At 54.1% G+C, this 19,583-nt stretch overlaps 1 protein-coding gene across 2 annotated transcripts in view; it reads left to right on the top strand.

Moving 5' to 3' along the window:
- The first annotated feature begins 79 nt into the window (after positions 1-79).
- The window catches only part of LOC144497837 (tektin-like protein 1), a 35,456-nt gene continuing 15,952 nt past the window's right edge, over positions 80-19,583 (top strand). Inside the window, exons 1-4 of one of the 2 annotated variants that reach the window (XM_078219278.1) lie at positions 80-139; positions 1,546-2,208; positions 11,676-11,780; positions 19,070-19,271. In XM_078219278.1, the coding sequence (XP_078075404.1) occupies positions 1,564-2,208; positions 11,676-11,780; positions 19,070-19,271 (952 nt within the window). In that variant the 5' untranslated portion in view covers positions 80-139; positions 1,546-1,563. Of the gene's footprint in view, positions 140-342; positions 364-1,545; positions 2,209-11,675; positions 11,781-19,069; positions 19,272-19,583 lie in introns of those variants that run through there. The other variant, XM_078219279.1, reaches the window with a different exon arrangement.

Below are 19,583 nucleotides of genomic sequence, written 5' to 3'. Positions count from 1 at the left end.
AGTACCAGGATCAGGGAGAGAGAGAAAGTGAGTACCAGGAACTGAGAGAGGGAGAGTGAGTATCAGGAACTGGGAGAGGGAGAATGAGTACCAGGAACTGGGAGAGAGAGAGTGAGTACCAGGAACTGGGAGAGAGAGAGTGAGTACCAGCAACTCGGGGAGAGAGACTGTGAGTATCAGGAACTCGGGGAGAGAGACTGTGAGTATCAGGAACTGGGGGAGAGAGAGTGAGTATCAGGAACTGGGGGAGCGAGAGTGAGTATCAGGAACTGGGAGAGAGAGAGTGAGTATCAGGAACTGGGGGAGAGAGAGTGAGTACCAGGAACCTGGAGAGAGAGAGTATCAGGAACTGGGAGAGAGAGAGTGAGTACGAGGAACTGTGGGATCAGTACAGGGGGCTGGGCGGGGATATATAAAGTGAGCTGGGAAGGGGGGGCAGTTGTTGGTGATTAATGGGACCGGGGGGAGTGAGAGGCGAGCCAGTTGCACTTGATGGGTTGTCTTATGGGGAGGGGTGTTGTACGGGGAGGGGGTGTTGTACGGGGAGGGGGTGTTGTACGGGGAGGGGGTGTTGTACGGGGAGGGGGGTGTTGTACGGGGAGGGGGTGTTGTACGGGGAGGGGGTGTTGTACGGGGAGGGGGTGTTGTACGGGGAGGGGGTGTTGTCCGGGGAGGGGGTGTTGTCCGGGGAGGGGGTGTTGTCCGGGGAGGGGGGTGTTGTACGGGGAGGGGGTGTTGTCCGGGGAGGGGGTGTTTTATGGGGGGAGGGGGTGTTGTACGGGGAGGGGGTGTTGTACGGGGAGGGGTGTGTTGTCCGGGGAGGGGGTGTTTGTGTATGGGGTGGGAGGGTCTTTGGAGAGGGGAGCATTTATACAATTGCGGGTGAGTGATTATGAATCAGTGTCTGGATCATCAGTAGCTGCTCCTGGGATTGGGGAGAGTGGGAGTGGGAGGCAGTGGGTGGCATATTGCGGAGAGTGGAGGTAATTTTTGATTTTGCTCATTTATAGCGTGTGGGCGTGGCTGGCTGGGTGGGTCTCTGTTGCCGATCCCTAATTGCCGTGGAACTGGTGGCTGGCTGGACACTGAAGACTCAATCATCGGCCAGACCAGATTTCCTTCCTTGAACAACATTAGTGAACCAGATGGGTTTACGACCGTCGACAATGGTTTCATGGTCATTTCGCCCTCTGCTGTGGTGGGATTTGAATCTGGGTCCCCAGGAACATTGCCCCTGGGCTCTCTGGATTACTAGTCCAGTGACAATACCACTACGCCACTGCCTTCCCACCTGTGGGGCAAGGGGTGTCATACGGGGTGGGGTGCCGTACGGGGTGGGGTGCCGTACATGGAGGGGTGTCGAAGGGGGTGAGGTGTTGTATGGGGAGAGGTTCTGAGGCACTGGATGCTGGGGAGGGCCTGAGGTTTATGTGTTGATCCTTCCCCTCTTCCCCCAGCTGCCCCCCAGCCTCCCCTCGCTGCAACCCCTCCCCCATGACTCTGCTGCGACTAAAACAATCTCCGCTTCCTTCCTCGCCTCCCCAGGCCTAGGCAGGGTTGAAGATGGAGTGGAAAAGCGTGAAGGTGCCGGCGGCCTCCATCGGCTCCAAGGCTTGGCGGGACCGGGCCATCAAGGCGGTGGGGCTGGCCGAGGCAGCCATCGAGATCACGGCCCACCGTTACCATGACACCCCGTTCCGCTCGGCCACGCTGTATGAGAACCAGGCCCGCCGCCTGGCCCGGCTGAAAGGCTGCAAGTACCTCCCGGGGGACCTGTCGGAGAACCCGGAGCCCCTGTCCAAGTACAAGTCCCGGCAGCAGGCGATCCAGAAGGAGAAGGAGGATCTGGAGGAGGCCAAGAAGAACGTGTGCAAGGTGACGGCCGACGAGGATTTCAGCGGCGACATCCTCTACAAGGTGCCCGAGGGCCAGCACGCTGGCTGGGGCTTCAAGGTGGAGATGGAGCTCCTGCCTTTCCTGCGTGACCTGTGCGCCATGCAGAGCAACGAGCAGGTGGGCAGCTATACGCTGCAGACCCGCTCCGTCATCGGCCACCTCTGTGACCAGATTAACCGGCTCAATAGTGAGATCTTCCGCCTCAAGGAGACCCGCGACAAGCTGCGGCTGGCCCTGGCCGATGTCCGCAAGGGGCTGGCGCTCAACCGGATGACCAACGACATGCGCAAGATGAGGCCTGGCTTAGAACGGGTGAGTGGTTCCCCCGGGGTGGCCGTGCGCCCACAGGGTCACCCGATTGCACAGACTGGGGACCGTTTAAAGGCAGCAATGAGTGAAGCAAAGGTGACACATGGTGAGGGGGTGGCGGAGGGGGGAGGGGGGGGGGGGGGGTGTGGGGGGGGGGGGGGGAACATGGTGAAGGGGTGGCGGGGGGGGGGGCGGTGTGGGGGGGGGGACATGGTGAGGGGGTGGGGGGGGGGAATGGTGAGGGGGTGGGGGGGGGATGTGAGGGAGACTTTATCTCACAGCGAGTGGTTAGGGTCTGGAAGACTGCGAGGGGCCGAGGGTGTGATGGAGGCAAGGTTCAATCGGAGAGCTCGCCAGGGGAACTAGACTGGGAGCGGGGAGTGTGCAGGTTTACAGGGGAAGGGGGGAATGTGCAGGTTTACAGGGGGAGGGGGGAGTGTGCAGGTTTACAGGGGGAGGGGGGAATGTGCAGGTTTACAGGGGGAGGGGGAGGGGGGAATGTGCAGGTTTACAGGGGGAGGGGGAGTGTGCAGGTTTACAGGGGGAGGGGGGAGTGTGCAGGTTTACAGGGGGAGGGGGGAATGTGCAGGTTTCCAGGGGGAGGGGGGAATGTGCAGGTTTACAGGGGGAGGGGGAGTGTGCAGGTTTACAGGGGGAGGGGGGAGTGTGCAGGTTTACAGGGGGAGGGGGGAATGTGCAGGTTTACAGGGGGAGGGGGGAATGTGCAGGTTTACAGGGGGAGGGGGAGTGTGCAGGTTTACAGGGGGAGGGGGGAGTGTGCAGGTTTACAGGGGGAGGGGGGAGTGTGCAGGTTTACAGGGGGAGGGGGCAATGTGCAGGTTTACAGGGGGAGGGGGGAATGGGCAGGGTTACAGGGGGAGGGGGGAGTGTGCAGGTTTACAGGGGGAGGGGGGAATGTGCAGGTTTACAGGGGGAGGGGGGAATGTGCAGGTTTACAGGGGGAGGGGGGAATGTGCAGGTTTACAGGGGGAGGGGGCAATGTGCAGGTTTACAGGGGGAGGGGGCAATGTGCAGGTTTACAGGGGGAGGGGGGAATCGGCAGGGTTACAGGGGGAGGGGGGAGTGTGCAGGTTTACAGGGGGAGGGGGGAATGTGCAGGTTTACAGGGGGAGGGGGGGAATGTGCAGGTTTACAGGGGGAGGGGGGAATGGGCAGGGTTACAGGGGGAGGGGGGAGTGTGCAGGTTTACAGGGGGAGGGGGGAATGTGCAGGTTTACAGGGGGAGGGGGGAGTGTGCAGGTTTACAGGGGGAGGGGGGAATGTGCAGGTTTACAGGGGGAGGGGGGGAGTGTGCAGGTTTACAGGAGGAGGGGGAGGGGGGAATGTGCAGGTTTACAGGGGGAGCGGGGAATGTACAGGTTTACAGGGGGAGGGGGGAATGTGCAGGTTTACAGGGGGAGGGGGAGTGTGCAGGTTTACAGGGGGAGGGGGGAATGTGCAGGTTTACAGGGGGAGGGGGGAGTGTGCAGGTTTACAGGGGGAGGGGGGAATGTGCAGGTTTACAGGGGGAGGGGGGGAGTGTGCAGGTTTACAGGGGGAGGGGGGGAGTGTGCAGGTTTACAGGAGGAGGGGGAGGGGGGAATGTGCAGGTTTACAGGGGGAGCGGGGAATGTGCAGGTTTACAGGGGGAGGGGGGAATGTGCAGGTTTACAGGGGGAGGGGGGAATGTGCAGGTTTACAGGGGGAGGGGGAGTGTGCAGGTTTACAGGGGGAGGGGGGAATGTGCAGGTTTACAGGGGGAGGGGGAGTGTGCAGGTTTACAGGGGGAGCGGGGAATGTGCAGGTTTACAGGGGGAGGGGGGAATGTGCAGGTTTACAGGGGGAGGGGGAGTGTGCAGGTTTACAGGGGGAGGGGGGAATGTGCAGGTTTACAGGGGGAGGGGGAGGGGGAGGGGGGAATGTGCAGGTTTACAGGGGGAGGGGGAGTGTGCAGGTTTACAGGGGGAGCGGGGAATGTGCAGGTTTACAGGGGGAGGGGGGAATGTGCAGGTTTACAGGGGAGGGGGAATGTGCAGGTTTACAGGGGAGGGGGAATGTGCAGGTTTACAGGGGGAGGGGGGAATGTGCAGGTTTACAGGGGAGGGGGGAGTGTGCAGGTTTACAGGGGGAGGGGGAGTGTGCAGGTTTACAGGGGAGGGGGGAATGTGCAGGTTTACAGGGGGAGGGGGAGTGTGCAGGTTTACAGGGGAGGGGGGAATGTGCAGGTTTACAGGGGGAGGGGGAGTGTGCAGGTTTACAGGGGGAGGGGGGAGTGTACAGGTTTACAGGGGAGGGGGAGTGTGCAGGTTTACAGGGGAGGGGGAGTGTGCAGGTTTATAGGGGGAGGGGGGAATGTGCAGGTTTACAGGGGGAGGGGGGAGTGTGCAGGTTTACAGGGGGAGGGGGAATGTGCAGGTTTACAGGGGAGGGGGGAATGTGCAGGTTTACAGGGGAGGGGGGAGTGTGCAGGTTTACAGGGGGAGGAGGGAGTGTGCAGGTTTACAGGGGGAGGGGGGAGTGTGCAGGTTTACAGGGGGAGGGGGGAGTGTGCAGGTTTACAGGGGGAGGGGGGAGTGTGCAGGTTTACAGGGGAGGGGGGAATGTGCAGGTTTACAGGGGGAGGGGGAATGTGCAGGTTTACAGGGGGAGGGGGAATGTGCAGGTTTACAGGGGGAGGGGGAATGTGCAGGTTTACAGGGGGAGGGGGAGTGTGCAGGTTTACAGGGGGAGGGGGGGAATGTGCAGGTTTACAGGGGGAGGGGGGGAATGTGCAGGTTTACAGGGGGAGGGGGAGGGGGGAATGTGCAGGTTTACAGGGCGAGGGGGAGTGTGCAGGTTTACAGGGGGAGGGGGAGTGTGCAGGTTTACAGGGGGAGGGGGGGTGTGCAGGTTTACAGGGGGAGGGGGGGTGTGCAGGTTTACAGGGGGAGGGGGGGAATGTGCAGGTTTACAGGGGGAGGGGGGGAATGTGCAGGTTTACAGGGGGAGGGGGGAATGTGCAGTGTTACAGGGGGAGGGGGGTGTGTGCAGGTTTACAGGGGGAGGGGGAGTGTGCAGGTTTACAGGGGGAGGGGGAGTGTGCAGGTTCACAGGGGGAGGGGGAGTGTGCAGGTTTACAGGGGGAGGGGGGAGTGTGCAGGTTTACAGGGGAGGGGGGAGTGTGCAGGTTTACAGGGGAGGGGGGGAGTGTGCAGGTTTACAGGGGGAGGAGGGAGTGTGCAGGTTTAAGGGGGAGGGGGGAGTGTGCAGGTTTCCAGGGGAGGGGGGAATGGGCAGGTTTACAGGGGGAGGAGGGAGTGTGCAGGTTTACAGGGGGAGGGGGGAGTGTGCAGGTTTACAGGGGGAGGGGGGAGTGTGCAGGTTTACAGGGGAGGGGGGAGTGTGCAGGTTTACAGGGGGAGGGGGGAGTGTGCAGGTTTACAGGGGGAGGGGGGAATGTGCAGGTTTACAGGGGGAGGGGGGAGTGTGCAGGTTTACAGGGGGAGGGGGAGTGTGCAGGTTTACAGGGGAGCGGGGGAATGTGCAGGGTTACAGGGGGAGGGGGGAATGTGCAGGGTTACAGGGGGAGGGGGGAGTGTGCAGGTTTACAGGGGGAGGGGGAGTGTGCAGGTTTACAGGGGGAGGGGGAATGTGCAGGTTTACAGGGGGAGGGGGGAGTGTGCAGGTTTACAGGGGGAGGGGGGAGTGTGCAGGTTTACAGGGGGAGGGGGGAGTGTGCAGGTTTACAGGGGGAGGGGGGGAGTGTGCAGGTTTACAGGGGGAGGGGGGAGTGTGCAGGGTTACAGGGGGAGGGGGGAGTGTGCAGGGTTACAGGGGGAGGGGGGAGTGTGCAGGGTTACAGGTGGAGGGGGGAGTGTGCAGGTTTACAGGGGGAGCGGGAGTGTGCAGGTTTACAGGGGGAGGGGGGGTGTGCAGGTTTACAGGGGGAGGGGGGGTGTGCAGGTTTACAGGGGAGGGGGGGTGTGCAGGTTTACAGGGGAGGGGGGAATGTGCAGGTTTACAGGGGAGGGGGAGTGTGCAGGTTTACAGGGGGAGGGGGAGTGTGCAGGTTTACAGTGGGAGGGGGAGTGTGCAGGTTTACAGGGGGAGGGGGGAGTGTGCAGGTTTACAGGGGGAGGGGGGAGTGTGCAGGTTTACAGGGGGAGGGGGAATGTGCAGGTTTACAGGGGGAGGGGGGAGTGTGCAGGTTTACAGGGGGAGGGGGGAGTGTGCAGGTTTACAGGGGGAGGGGGGGAATGTGCAGGTTTACAGGGGGAGGGGGGGAATGTGCAGGTTTACAGGGGGAGGGGGGGAGTGTGCAGGTTTACAGGAGGAGGGGGAGGGGGGAATGTGCAGGTTTACAGGGGGAGGGGGAGTGTGCAGGTTTACAGGGGGAGGGGGAGGGGGGAATGTGCAGGTTTACAGGGGGAGGGGGAGGGGGGAATGTGCAGGTTTACAGGGGGAGGGGGAGTGTGCAGGTTTACAGGGGGAGGGGGGTAGTGTGCAGGTTTACAGGGGGAGGGGGGTAGTGTGCAGGTTTACAGGGGGAGGGGGGAGTGTGCAGGTTTACAGGGGAGGGGGAGTGTGCAGGTTTACAGGGGGAGGGGGGAGTGTGCAGGTTTACAGGGGGAGGGGGGGAATGTGCAGGTTTACAGGGGGAGGGGGGAATGTGCAGGTTTACAGGGGGAAGGGGGGATTGTGCAGGTTTACAGGGGGAGGGGGGGAGTGTGCAGGTTTACAGGGGGAGGGGGGAGTGTGCAGGGTTACAGGGGGAGGGGGGAGTGTGCAGGTTTACAGGGGGAGCGGGAGTGTGCAGGTTTACAGGGGGAGGGGGGGTGTGCAGGTTTACAGGGGGAGGGGGGGTGTGCAGGTTTACAGGGGAGGGGGGAATGTGCAGGTTTACAGGGGAGGGGGAGTGTGCAGGTTTACAGGGGGAGGGGGAGTGTGCAGGTTTACAGGGGGAGGGGGGAGTGTGCAGGTTTACAGGGGGAGGGGGAATGTGCAGGTTTACAGGGGGAGGGGGGAGTGTGCAGGTTTACAGGGGGAGGGGGGAGTGTGCTGGTTTACAGGGGGAGGGGGGGAATGTGCAGGTTTACAGGGGGAGGGGGGGAGTGTGCAGGTTTACAGGAGGAGGGGGAGGGGGGAATGTGCAGGTTTACAGGGGAGGGGGGAATGTGCAGGTTTACAGGGGGAGGGGGAGTGTGCAGGTTTCCAGGGGAGGGGGAGTGTGCAGGTTTACAGGGGGAGGGGGGAGTGTGCAGGTTTACAGGGGGAGGGGGGGAATGTGCAGGTTTACAGGGGGAGGGGGGGAATGTGCAGGTTTACAGGGGGAGGGGGGAGTGTGCAGGTTTACAGGGGGAGGGGGGGAATGTGCAGGTTTACAGGGGGAGGGGGGAATGTGCACGGTTACAGGGGGAGGGGGGAGTGTGCAGGTTTACAGGGGGAGGGGGAGTGTGCAGGTTTACAGGGGGAGGGGGAGTGTGCAGGTTTACAGGGGGAGGGGGAGTGTGCAGGTTTACAGGGGGAGGGGGGAGTGTGCAGGTTTACAGGGGAGGGGGGAGTGTGCAGGTTTACAGGGGGAGGGGGGAGTGTGCAGGTTTACAGGGGGAGGGGGAGGGGGCAGTGTGCAGGTTTACAGGGGGAGGGGGGAATGTGCAGGGTTACAGGGGGAGGGGGGAGTGTGCAGGTTTACAGGGGGAGGGGGGAGTGTGCAGGTTTACAGGGGGAGGGGGAGTGTGCAGGTGTACAGGGGGAGGGGGGGAATGGGCAGGTTTACAGGGGGAGGGGGGAGTGTGCAGGTTTACATGGGGAGGGGGGGAATGTGCAGGTTTACAGGGGGAGGGGGGGAGTGTGCAGGTTTACAGGGGGAGGGGGGGAGTGTGCAGGTTTACAGGGGGAGGGGGAGGGGGGGAGTGTGCAGGTTTACAGGGGGAGGGGGAGGGGGGGAGTGTGCAGGTTTACAGGGGGAGGGGGAGGGGGGGAGTGTGCAGGTTTACAGGGGGAGGGGGAATGTGCAGGTTTACAGGGGGAGGGGGAGTGTGCAGGTTTACAGGGTGAGGGGGAGTGTGCAGGTTTACAGGGGGAGGGGTGAGTGTGCAGGTTTACAGGGGGAGGGGGGAATATGCAGGTTTACAGGGGGAGGGGGAATGTGCAGGTTTACAGGGGAAGGGGGGAATATGCAGGTTTACAGGGGGAGGGGGAATATGCAGGTTTACAGGGGGAGGGGGAATGTGCAGGTTTACAGGGGAAGGGGGGAATGTGCAGGTTTACAGGGGGAGGGGGGAATGTGCAGGTTTACAGGGGGAGGGGGGAGTGTGCAGGTTTACAGGGGGAGGGGGAATGTGCAGGTTTACAGGGGGATGGCCAGGAAATAGCACCAAGTGAGTTGCTGAATCAGTCACAGCTAACCCTCTGTGGGATGGTCGAGAGGGGTCACCTTCGACATCACGTCTGTACCGGCCGAACGGCCACCTTCTGTGCCTTTACGATTCAGTGAGCATTGCCGTGGGCCCTTCGCAAGAACGGTTCTGTTCGTCCAAATCACTCAGTCAACCACCTCCAACAGCCTCAGCACCTGCGATCCTTCCTTGGAACTGAAGCCCCATGTCCCTGGAAACATTCTCACCCTCTCTGAAGCCTTCTCCACCTTCCTGGGACCCGATTCCCCAGGATCGGACACTGTGCTCCCATTGGGGCTGAGGCAGTCTCATGTAAAGCCTCGATATGCCCTCCTTGCTTTTGTCCTCAATGGGTGGGATTTTCTGGCCCTTTCCACCAACAGGGGTCTTCCAGTCCCGCCGGAGGTGACCCCTCCCCGACTACCCCGCAGTGGGTTACCTGGCAGTGGGGCGGGCGATCCAAGCAAAGGTGCCACTGACATCAGCGGGACTGGAAAATTCTGCCAGCAGCCAATGATGAGCCAGTCCCTCCAAGGGAAGACACACCCTCCAGCCTTGCTTCCTCTGTCCACCCTCAGAATATCAATTATTTCTGAAAGCACTAATACTCACTTCCACGCCTCTTAACAATATGCATGTTCTATTGCCACAAGAAAACAATTAATGTCCTTGTACAGGTTGGGATCTCAACATAACACCATTACTGAAGTCAGATATCACTTGCAACCTAATTTTCACAATATTCAGTCTGCGCCTCTTTATAATCTGATCTGTTTATAGTTTATGAAACCCTTTCAAAGTTTTAATTCCAAGGTGGGAAGGGGGGTGTAGGGGCAGAAAGTCCCAGCCTACCCCTCCATGATGAAGCTTGATTAATGCTTTCCTCAACCCCCATGATCGGTCCACATATTCCCTCAGGTCTCTCTCCCTCTCTGGAATCGAACCCGGGTCCCTGACGCTGTGAGGCAGCAGTGCTAACCACTGTGCCACCGTGCCGCCCATTTAATAAGGTCATGGCTGATCTGATGGTAACCTCAGCCCCACATTCCTGCTGACCCTTTGATAACCTTTCACCCTTTTGTTAATCAAGAATCTATCTCTGCCTTAAAAATATTCAATCACTCTGCTTCCACTGCCTTTTGAAGGAAAGAGTTCCAGAAACTTATGACCCTCTGAGGGAAAATATTTCTCTTCATCCCCGTCTTAAGTGGATGACCCCCTCGTTATTCTCTGAATGAGAATTGGAACAGCTGAGGACACCCCAAAGCACTTCTGCAGCTCCTAATGACATTTTTTTCCTCGGAGGGGCAGTTACTGTCACAGGGCAGGAAGCGCGGCAGGCATTTTCTGCACAGATAGATCCCACAAGCAGCAGCGACCAGCTGTTCCGTTTTCTAAGTGACCCCAGTTGAGGGTTAACATTAGCCAGTATGGTGGGCGGCACAGTGGGTTAGCACTGCTGCCTCACAGCGCCAGGGATCCAGGTTTGATTCCCGGCTTGGGTCACTGTCTGTGTGGAGTTTGCACATTCTCCCCGTGACTGCGTGGGTTTCCTCCGGGTGCTCTGGTTTCCTCCCACAGTCCAAAGATGTGCGGGTTAGGTGGATTGGCCATTCTAAATTGTCCTTTAGTGTCAGTGGGTCTAGCCAGGGTAAATGCATGGGGTTGTGGGGATAGGGCCGGGTGGGATGGTGGTCGGTGCAGACTCGATGGGCTAAATGGCCTCCTTCTGCATTGTAGGGATGCCATGATTCTAGCATACCGCGGGTAATTATGGTCACTCCTGTTAGCAATTGTGAAGAGATTGGCTCTTATATGGCAAAACCGAAAATCCATTGCCCATCCCGTATTTAAGTTGCCCCTCACCTGCTTTACAGGGTGGCCAACCCTCCTGTGCGGCGAGATGTCTCCAGATTAGGTAAGAGGTGAGCTGCCTAAAATCCCCGATGGTCAGGCCCTCTCTTATTGGGCGGGGAGAAGGTTTAACTGGGGGAGTGGTGGAGGCCAATACCATAGATGTGTTTCAGAAGAATTAAAGGGAAGGCTGATTGGGTGAGATTGGTGAGGGGTAAGGGGGAGGGTGGCTCGTGTGCAGCACAGGACCAGTGGGGCCGAATGGCCTGTTTCTGCAGGGTATCTTCAGCAAATCCTGTACCTGTGTTCTGGTGCGTCCCATCAAATCAGTTCATTGCTTTAAACACATCAGTCAGAAAATTAGTTGCTTTACCTATTATGGTGGGATTGAGGGAGAGAGGCAGGAACTGATCTCTTTAACATGGGAGGAGAGGGGCTGGTCCCTTTAACGTGAGAAGGGCTGATCCCTTTAACATGGGGGCATGAGAGGGGCTGATCCCTTTAACATGGGGGGAGGAGTTGGTCCCTTTAACATGGGAGCAGAGGGGCTGGTTCCTTTAACATGGGGGAGAGGGGCTGGTCCCTTTAACGTGGGAGCATGAGAGGGGCTCATCCCTATAACATGGGAGGAGAGGGGTTGGTCCCTTTAACATGGGGGGCCAGCTGATTCTTTAACATAGGGTGGGGGAGAGGAGCTGATCCCTTTAACATTGTTGGGGTGGGGGAGAGAGGAGTTGGCATGGTAACACAGTGGTTAACACTGCTGCCTCACCGCATCAAGGACCAGGGTTTGATTCCAGCCTCCAGTCATTGTCTGTCTGGAGTCTGCACATTCTCCCCATGTCTGCGTGGGTTTTCTCGGGGTGCTGCGGTTTCCTCCCACAGTCCAAAGATATGGGGGTTAGGTGGATTGGCTATGCTAAATTGCCCCTTCACGTCAGGGGGACGAGGAGGGTAAATACGTGGGGTAATGGCAATAGGGCCTGGATGGGATTATTGTTGGTGCAGACTCGATGGGCCGAATGGTCTCCTCCTGCACTTTAGGGATTCTATGATCTCTTTATCATGCTGGAGGAGCTAACCTTTACTGTTGCGGGGGAGAGGTAACAGCTGATGCCTTGAGTGAAGGAGGTACGTAGGGAGGAGGGAGATTCTCCCACTTTGCTCCCTGCAGTTTTGTGTATACTATCAGTCGCCTTTGCCCATTGCATTCACCTGGCCCTGTGCTGGTTTCTACAGGAACCCGATGGAGCAGATTTGTTGATTGGCTTGGAGAAGAAACATCTGCAGGATATCAAACCCGCCATGGAAACACCACTGCACGCGATAAATGACATACTCCAGGTTAGCTGGTGAATGGGGTGGGGTGTTGTGGGCGAGGAGGGAGTGGGGGGGAGGCTTTCTGTGGGCTCCTCAATGTCATTCCTGGAGTCATCCACACAAAATGTCTCTCTCTTCCAGATGTTCTCCTCATTTTGCTTCTCTATCCAAACTGCCCTGGGGACAATGACCTTCAGTGAGGGGAACTTGCCGTCCTTATCTGGTCTGTCTGGCACTATCAATGACTTCGATATAAAACCAATTTGATTGCCACTGTGTTGCAACCAGGTCCTAGATTCTCACGTTGCATAAAACCATCACTCACCACCACAACAGAGCAATTAAACAGCTAGTTTAGTGGAAATGGAGGAATAATTCAACAAGATAAGAACATAAGAACTAGGAGCAGGAGTTGGCCATCTGGCCCCTCGAGCCTGCTCCGCCATTCAATAAGATCTTGGCTGATCTTTTCATGGATCCAGTTCCACTTACCCGCCCGCTCACCATAACTCTTAATTCCTTTACTGTTCAAAAATTTATCTATCCTTGCCTTAAAAACATTCAATGAGGTAGCCTCAACTGCTTCACTGGGCAGGGAATTCCACAGATTCACAACCCTTTGTGTGAAGAAGCTCCTCCTCAACTCAGTCCTAAATCTGCTCCCCCTTATTTTGAGGCTACGCCCCCTAGTTCTAGTCTCACCCGCCAGTGGAAACAACTTCCCTTCTATCTTATCTATTCCCTTCATAATCTTATATGTTTCTATAAGATCTCCCCTCATTCTTCTGAATTCCAATAAGTATAGTCCCAGTCTACTCACTCTGTCCTCATAAGCCAACCCTCTCACCCGAGTGAATCTCCTCTGCATCCCCTCCAGTGCCAGTATATTCTTTCTCAAGTAAGGAGACCAAAACTGTACACAGTACTCCAGGTGTGGCCTCACCAGCACCTTATACAGCTGCAACATAATCTCGCTGTTTTTAAACTCCATCCCTCTAGCAATGAAGGACAAAATTCCATTTGCCTTCTTAAACAATTCCTTTGGTTCTGTCTTCACGGGAAAGACACAAATAACTTCCCAGAAAGTCTAGGGAACCAAGGGTGCTCTGAGAGGGAGGAATTGAAGGAAATTAGTATCAGTAAAAAAATAATGCTGGAAAAGTTAATAGGACTGAAAAGCGATAAATCCCTAGGGCATAATAATCTAGATCCCAGGGAGGTGGCCATGGAAATAACGGATGCGTTGGTTGTTATATTCCAAAAGTCTGTAGATTCTGGAACAATCCTGGCAGATTGGAGGGTGGCAAATGTAACCCTGCTATTTAATAAGGAGGGAGAGAGGAAACAGGGAACTACAGGCTGGGGCGGCACGATGGCACAGCAGTTAGCAATGCTGCCCCACAGCGCCAGGGACTCGGGTTCAAATCCTGGCTTGGGCCACTGTCTGTGTGGAGTCTGTTCGTCCGGGTGCTCCGGTTTCCTCCCGCAGTCCGAAAGATGCGCGGGCGAGGTAGATTGGCCGTGCTAAATTGCCCCTTTGTGACATGGGGACTAGCGAGGATTAATACATAGGATAAGGTGGATAGGGCCTGGGTGGGATTGTGGTTGGTGCAGACTCGATGGGCCGAATGGCCTCCTTCTGCACTGTAGGATTCTATGATTCTATGGTTAGCCTGACATCGGCAGCAGGGGAAATGCTCAAGTCTATATTATTACAGATGGGATAACAGGGCACTGAGAAAATATCAGTGGAATTAGACAAAGTTAGCATGGGTTTTTGAAAGGGAAATTCGGTTTGATAAATCCACTGGATTTTTTTTATGGATGCAACACATCTGGAGTATTGCGTGCAGTTTTGGTTTCCTTATCTAAGAAACAGTACATTTCATAGAGGGAGTGCAATGAAGGTTCACCAGACTGATTCCTGGGATGGCAGGATTGTCACGTGAGGAGAGATTGCGTTGACTGGGCCTGAATTAATTGAAAATTAGAAGAATGAGTGGGGATCTCATTGAAACATAAAATTCTAACAGGGCTGGACAAACTGAATGCAGGGATATTGATTTATCTGGCTGGTGGGTTTCGAACAAGGGGTCACAGTCTCAGGAGACAGCGTAGGCCATTTAAAATGGAGATATGTGGAGAAATTTCTTCACTCAGAGGGTGGTGAACCTGTGGAATTCTCTACCACCACAGTAGGCCATGGAGATCAAGTCACTAAATATATTTAAAAAGGAAATAGGTAGGTTTCTAGAAACCAAAGATCTCAAGAGCTATGAGGAGAGAGTGGGAATGTGCATTGAGATAAAGGATTAGCCTTTAAATGGCAGAGCAGACTCGATGGGCCGAATGGCACTATTCCTGCTCCTATTCTCTGTGCTTCTATGTTTCAGGAAAGAGGCTCCTTACACCTTCTCAGGGCAACTACCGGGAGGGTGATAAAGCATCAGCCATGTTAGTGATGTCCGCATCCCGAGAATGATTCTGTTCAAAGAAACATCAGATAGAGCACGGGGTTAGATACAGAGTAAAGCTCCCTCTACACTGTCCCCATCAAACACTCCCAGGACAGGTACAGCACGGGGTTAGATGCAGAGTAAAGCTCCCTCAACACTGTCCCCATCAAACACTCCCAGGACAGGTACAGCACGGGGTTAGATACAGAGTAAAGCTCTCTCTACACTGTCCCCATCAAACACTCCCAGGATAGGTACAGCACGGGGTTAGATACAGAGTAAAGCTCCCTCTGCACTGTCCCCATCAAACACTCCCAGGACAGGTACAGCACGGGGTTAGATACAGAGTAAAGCTCCCTCTGCACTGTCCCATCAAACACTCCCAGAACAGGTACAGCACGGGGTTAGATACAGAGTAAAGCTCCCTCTACACGGTCCCATCAAACACTCCCAGGACAGTTACAGCATGGGGTAGATACAGAGTAAAGCTCTGTCTACACTGTCCCCATCAAACCCTCCCAGGACAGGTACAGCACGGGGTTAGATACAGAGTAAAGCTCCTCTACACTGTCCCCATCAAACACTCCCAGGACAGGTACAGCACGGGGTTAGATACAGAGTAAGGCTCCCTCTACACTGTCCCATCAAACACTCCCAGGACAGTTACAGCATGGGGTAGATACAGAGTAAAGCTCTGTCTACACTGTACCATAAATGCACCTTCACAGTGTCACTAGGGAGCTGTGCTCCATTACTTGATCAGATGTGGGGTAATAACAGCTCCTGTGAATGGTTTGGGAAGAATCTCAATCTTCACTGACATTTTTCCTTTAACTTTCATCTCAGAGCATCCAGATTATAATCTGATGAGTTGGGAACCTCTACTTCTGGATAGGATGGGCACTGGAACCTTGTTCACGGCTAAATAAAACCATAGCGGGATGACGGTAACTCTGCGCTGCATTATAAGATTGGTCGGATGTGCCATCACTCAGGTCACTCTCTGCTTCCAGATAAAAACTACTGAGGGAGATAGGGAATAGGTGACAGCGGAAGTGGAGGAAGGCAGTGCAGGGGTCCCCTGCAGTCATCTCTCTCCAAATCAGATATACCGTTTTGGTAACTGTTGGGGGAGATGGCTCACCAGGGGAAGGTGGCAGCAGCCAGGTTCATGGCACCGTGGCTGGCTCTGCTGCATGGGAGGGCAGGAAAAACGAGTGACGGCGCTTTGGTGATGGGAAATTCAATTATAAGGGGAATAGACAGGCGTTTCTGCAGAAGCAAACAAGACTCCTGGAGGGTATGTTGCCTCCTTGGTGCAAGGGTCAAGTATGTCTCGGAGTGGCTGCAGGGCATTCTGGAGGGGGCGGATGAACAGCCAACTGTCGTGGCGCGTATGGGCACCAACGATATAGGCAAAAAAACAGGATGAGGTCCTAATTCAGGGAGTTAAGAGTTTAATGAAAAAGTAGGACCTCAAAGGTAGTAATCTCAGGATTGCTACCAGTGCCACGTGCTAGTCAGAGTAGGAATGTCAGGATAGCTAAGATGAATGCATGGCTTGAGAGATGGTGCAAGAGGGAGGGATTCAAATTCCTGGGATATTGGAACCGGTTCTCGGGGAGGTGGGACCAGTACAAATTGGACAGTCTGCACATGGGCTGGACTGGAAGCAATATCCTAGGGGGAGTGTTTGCTGGTGCTATCGGGGAGGGTTTAAACTAATGTGGCAGGGGGATGGGAACCGATGCAGGAAGTCAGAGGGAAGTAAAGTGGGGACAGAAACAAAAGCAGTACAGGGAAAAGTGGAAGGTAAAGAAATGAAAGACAAAAATCAAAAAGGGCCACAGCACAGCGACTGTGGAGAACTCAGTGAATGGGTCCAGTAAGGCTCAGAGAAATAAAACACAGGGAGCGTGTCCAAAACATGACAGGACTGATGGTCTGAGAAAGCAGTGCAGAGAGCAAGGGAAGTCTAGATTATTTCAATGCAAGAGGCCTGACGGGCCTCTTGAATTCAGGGCTTACCTGGGTACATGGGACTGGTATATTATAGCTATTACTGAAACATGGCTAAGGGAGGGGCAGGACTGGCAGCTCTCTTCAAAATATTCCGCATAATGAGGAATCCCAGGAATGTCATTTCATTCTCCACAGGAAAGATAGAACAGGAGGTAAGAGAGGAGGGGGAGTTGCTTTTTTGATTAGGGAGAACAGCTCAATGTTCCAGGATACAGATGCTATAGGAAAACATCACGGCAGTACTGAGAGGGGATATATCCAAGGGTTTGTCCACTGAGTTTCTATGGGTAGAACTGAGAAATAAGAAGGGAGAGATCACTTTGACAGGATGGTACTCCAGGCCCCTAAATAGTCAGTGGGAAATTGAGGAGCCAATATGTAAGGAGATTACAGATATCTCCAAGAAAAATAGGGTGGTAATAGTAGGAGACTTTAACTTTCCCAACATTGATTGGGACAGCCATAGTATTAGGGGATTGGATGGAGAGAAATTTGTTGAATGTATTCAGGAGGAATTTCTCATTATGTGGATGACCCGACTAGAGAGGAGGCAAAACTTGACATCCTTTTGGGAAATAAGGAAGAACAGGTGACAGAAGTGTTAGTGAGGGATCACTTTGGAATCAGTGACCATAATTCCATTACTTTTAAGATAGTTATGGAGAATGATAGGTCTGGCCAAAAGTTAAAATTCTAATTTGGGGTAAGGCCAATTTGGATAGTATTAGACAGGAACATTCAAAAGTTGATTGGGGGAGTCTGTTGGCAGGCAAAGGGACGTCTGGTAAGTGGGAGGCTTTCAAAAGTGTGTTAACCAGGGTTCAGGGTAAGCACATTCCTTTTAGAGTGAAGGGGAAAGCTGGTAGAGGTAGGGAACTCGGGATATTGAGGCCCTGGTCAAAAAAAAGGAGGCGGCAAATGAGATGCATAGGCAGCAGGGAGCAAGTGAATTCCTTGAAGAATATAGAGGTTGTCAGAATAGAGTTAAGAGGAGAAATCAGGAGGGCAAAAAGGGGACATGGGATTGCTTTGGCCGATAAGGCAAAGGAGAATCCAAAGAGCTTCTAGAAATACATAAAGGGCAAACGAGTAACTAGGGAGAGAATAGGGCCTCTTAAGGATCAACAAGGTCATCTATGTACAAGAGATGGGTGAGATCCTAAATGAATATTTCTCATCGGTATTTACTGTTGAGAAAGACATGGATGTTAGGGAACTTGAGGAAATAAATAGTGATGTCTTGAGGAGTGTGCATATTACAGAGAAGGAGGTGCTGGAAGTCTTAAAGCGCATCAAGGTAGATAAATCCCCAGGACCTGATGAAATGTACCCCAGGATGTTGTGGGAGGCTCAGGAGGAAATTGCAGGTCCCCTAGCAGAGATATTTGAATCATCGACAGCCACAGGTGGGATGCCTGAAGTGTGGCAAATGTTGTGCCTTTGTTTAAGAAGGGCTGCAGGGAATAGCCTGGGAACTACAGGCCGGTGAGCCTCACATCCGTGGTGGGTAAATTGTTAAAAGGTATTTTGAGAGACAGGAACGACAGGCATTTAGAGAGGCAAGGACTGATTAGGGACAGTAAGCATGGCTTTGCGAGTGGAAAATCATTTGAGTTTTTGAAGGGGTAACCAAAAAGTTAGATGAAAGCACTGCAGTCGACGATGTCTACATGGACTTGAGAGAGGCCTTTGTCAAGGCACTGCCTGGTAGGTTGTTGCATGAGGTTAAATCTCACAGGATCCAGGAGGTGGCCAAATGGATACAAAATTGGCTTGACAACAGAAGACAGAGGCTGGTTGTTGAGGGTTGTTTTTCAAACTGGAAGCCTGTGACCAGCGGTGTGCCTGAGGGATCCGTGCTGGGTCCACTGTTATTTGTTATTTATGTTAATGATTTGGATGAGAATTTATGAGGCATGGTTAGTAAGTTTGCAGATGACACCAAGATTGGTGGCATGGTGGACAGTGAAGGAGATTATCTAGGATTGCAACACGATCTTGATCAATTGGGCCAAGATGGAGTTTAATTTAGATAAATGCGAGGTGATGCATTTTGGTAGATCGAATTGGGGCAGGACTTACTCAGTTAATGGTAGGGTATTGGGGAGAGTTATAGAACAAAGAGATCTCGGAGTACAGGTTCATAGCTCCTTGAAAGTGGAGTCACAGGTGGACAGAGTGGTGAAGAAGGCATTCGACATGCTTGGTTTCATTGATCAGAACATTAAATACAGGAATTGGGACATCTGTTGAAGTTGTACAAGACATTGGTAAGACCACACTTGGAATATTGTGTACAGTTCTTGTCACCCTATTATAGAAAGGATATTATTAAACTAGAAAAAGTGCAAAAATGATTTATTAGAATGCTACCGGGACTGATGGTTTGAGTTATAAGGAGAGGCTGGATAGACAGGGACTTTTTTCTCTGGAACGTAGGAGGCTTAGGGGTGATCTTATAGAGGTCTATAACATAATGAGGAACATCGATAGTCAACATCTTTTCCCAAAGGTAGGAGAGTCTAAAACTAGACGGCAAAGGTTTAAGGTGAGAGGGGAGAGGTACAAAAGGGTCCAAAGGGGCACATTTTTCACTTAGAGGGTCGTGAATGTGTGGAATAAGCTGCCAGACGTAATAGTAGTAGCAGGTACAATTTTGTCTTTTAAAAAGCATTTAGACAGTTACATGGGTAAGATGGGTATAGAAGGATATGGGCCAAATGCGGGCAATTGGGACTAACTTAGTGGGTGGCATGGACAAGTTGGGCTGAAGGGCCTGTTTCCATGCTGTAAACCTCTGTGACTCTATATTGTCTGCTTGTGTTCCCCTTCCAGAAATTGGATGCTGCTCGGAAGAAATTGCAGGAATGCTACAGAGAAAGAATGCTGGTTCTCGATCTGGTCCCTCAGTTAATGAGCCAGACCACCAAAGATTCCAGAACCGATTGTCTGACCCCCAGAATAACCAAAGCATTGTCAGAAGTCAGGGATGTCAACTTGATGCCTGCACCAACACCGGTTGGCCCGTACACTTATGGTGAGGCACAAAGGTGTCAAGAAATACGGCAGGTCCCATTATAGGGTCAGGGCCTGTATTACAGTGTCAGAGACACCAGTCCATGGGGACACCTGCATCAGAGTGTCAGGGACAGCAGTCCATGGGGATGCCTGTATCACAGTGTCAGGGAGTCCAGTTGATGGGGCTACCTGCATCAGAGTGTCAGGGTCACTAGTCCATGGGGACGCCTGTATCAGAGCATCAGGAACACCAATCCATGGGGACACCTGTGTCAGATTGTCAGGGACACCTACATCGGAGCATCAGTCCATGGGGATGCCTGTATCACAG

This window comes from Mustelus asterias, chromosome 8 (genome assembly GCF_964213995.1).
Source record: "Mustelus asterias chromosome 8, sMusAst1.hap1.1, whole genome shotgun sequence".
In the NCBI taxonomy this organism is placed as follows: Eukaryota; Metazoa; Chordata; class Chondrichthyes; order Carcharhiniformes; family Triakidae; genus Mustelus; species Mustelus asterias.
This window is presented reverse-complemented; position numbering and strand designations above follow the sequence as displayed.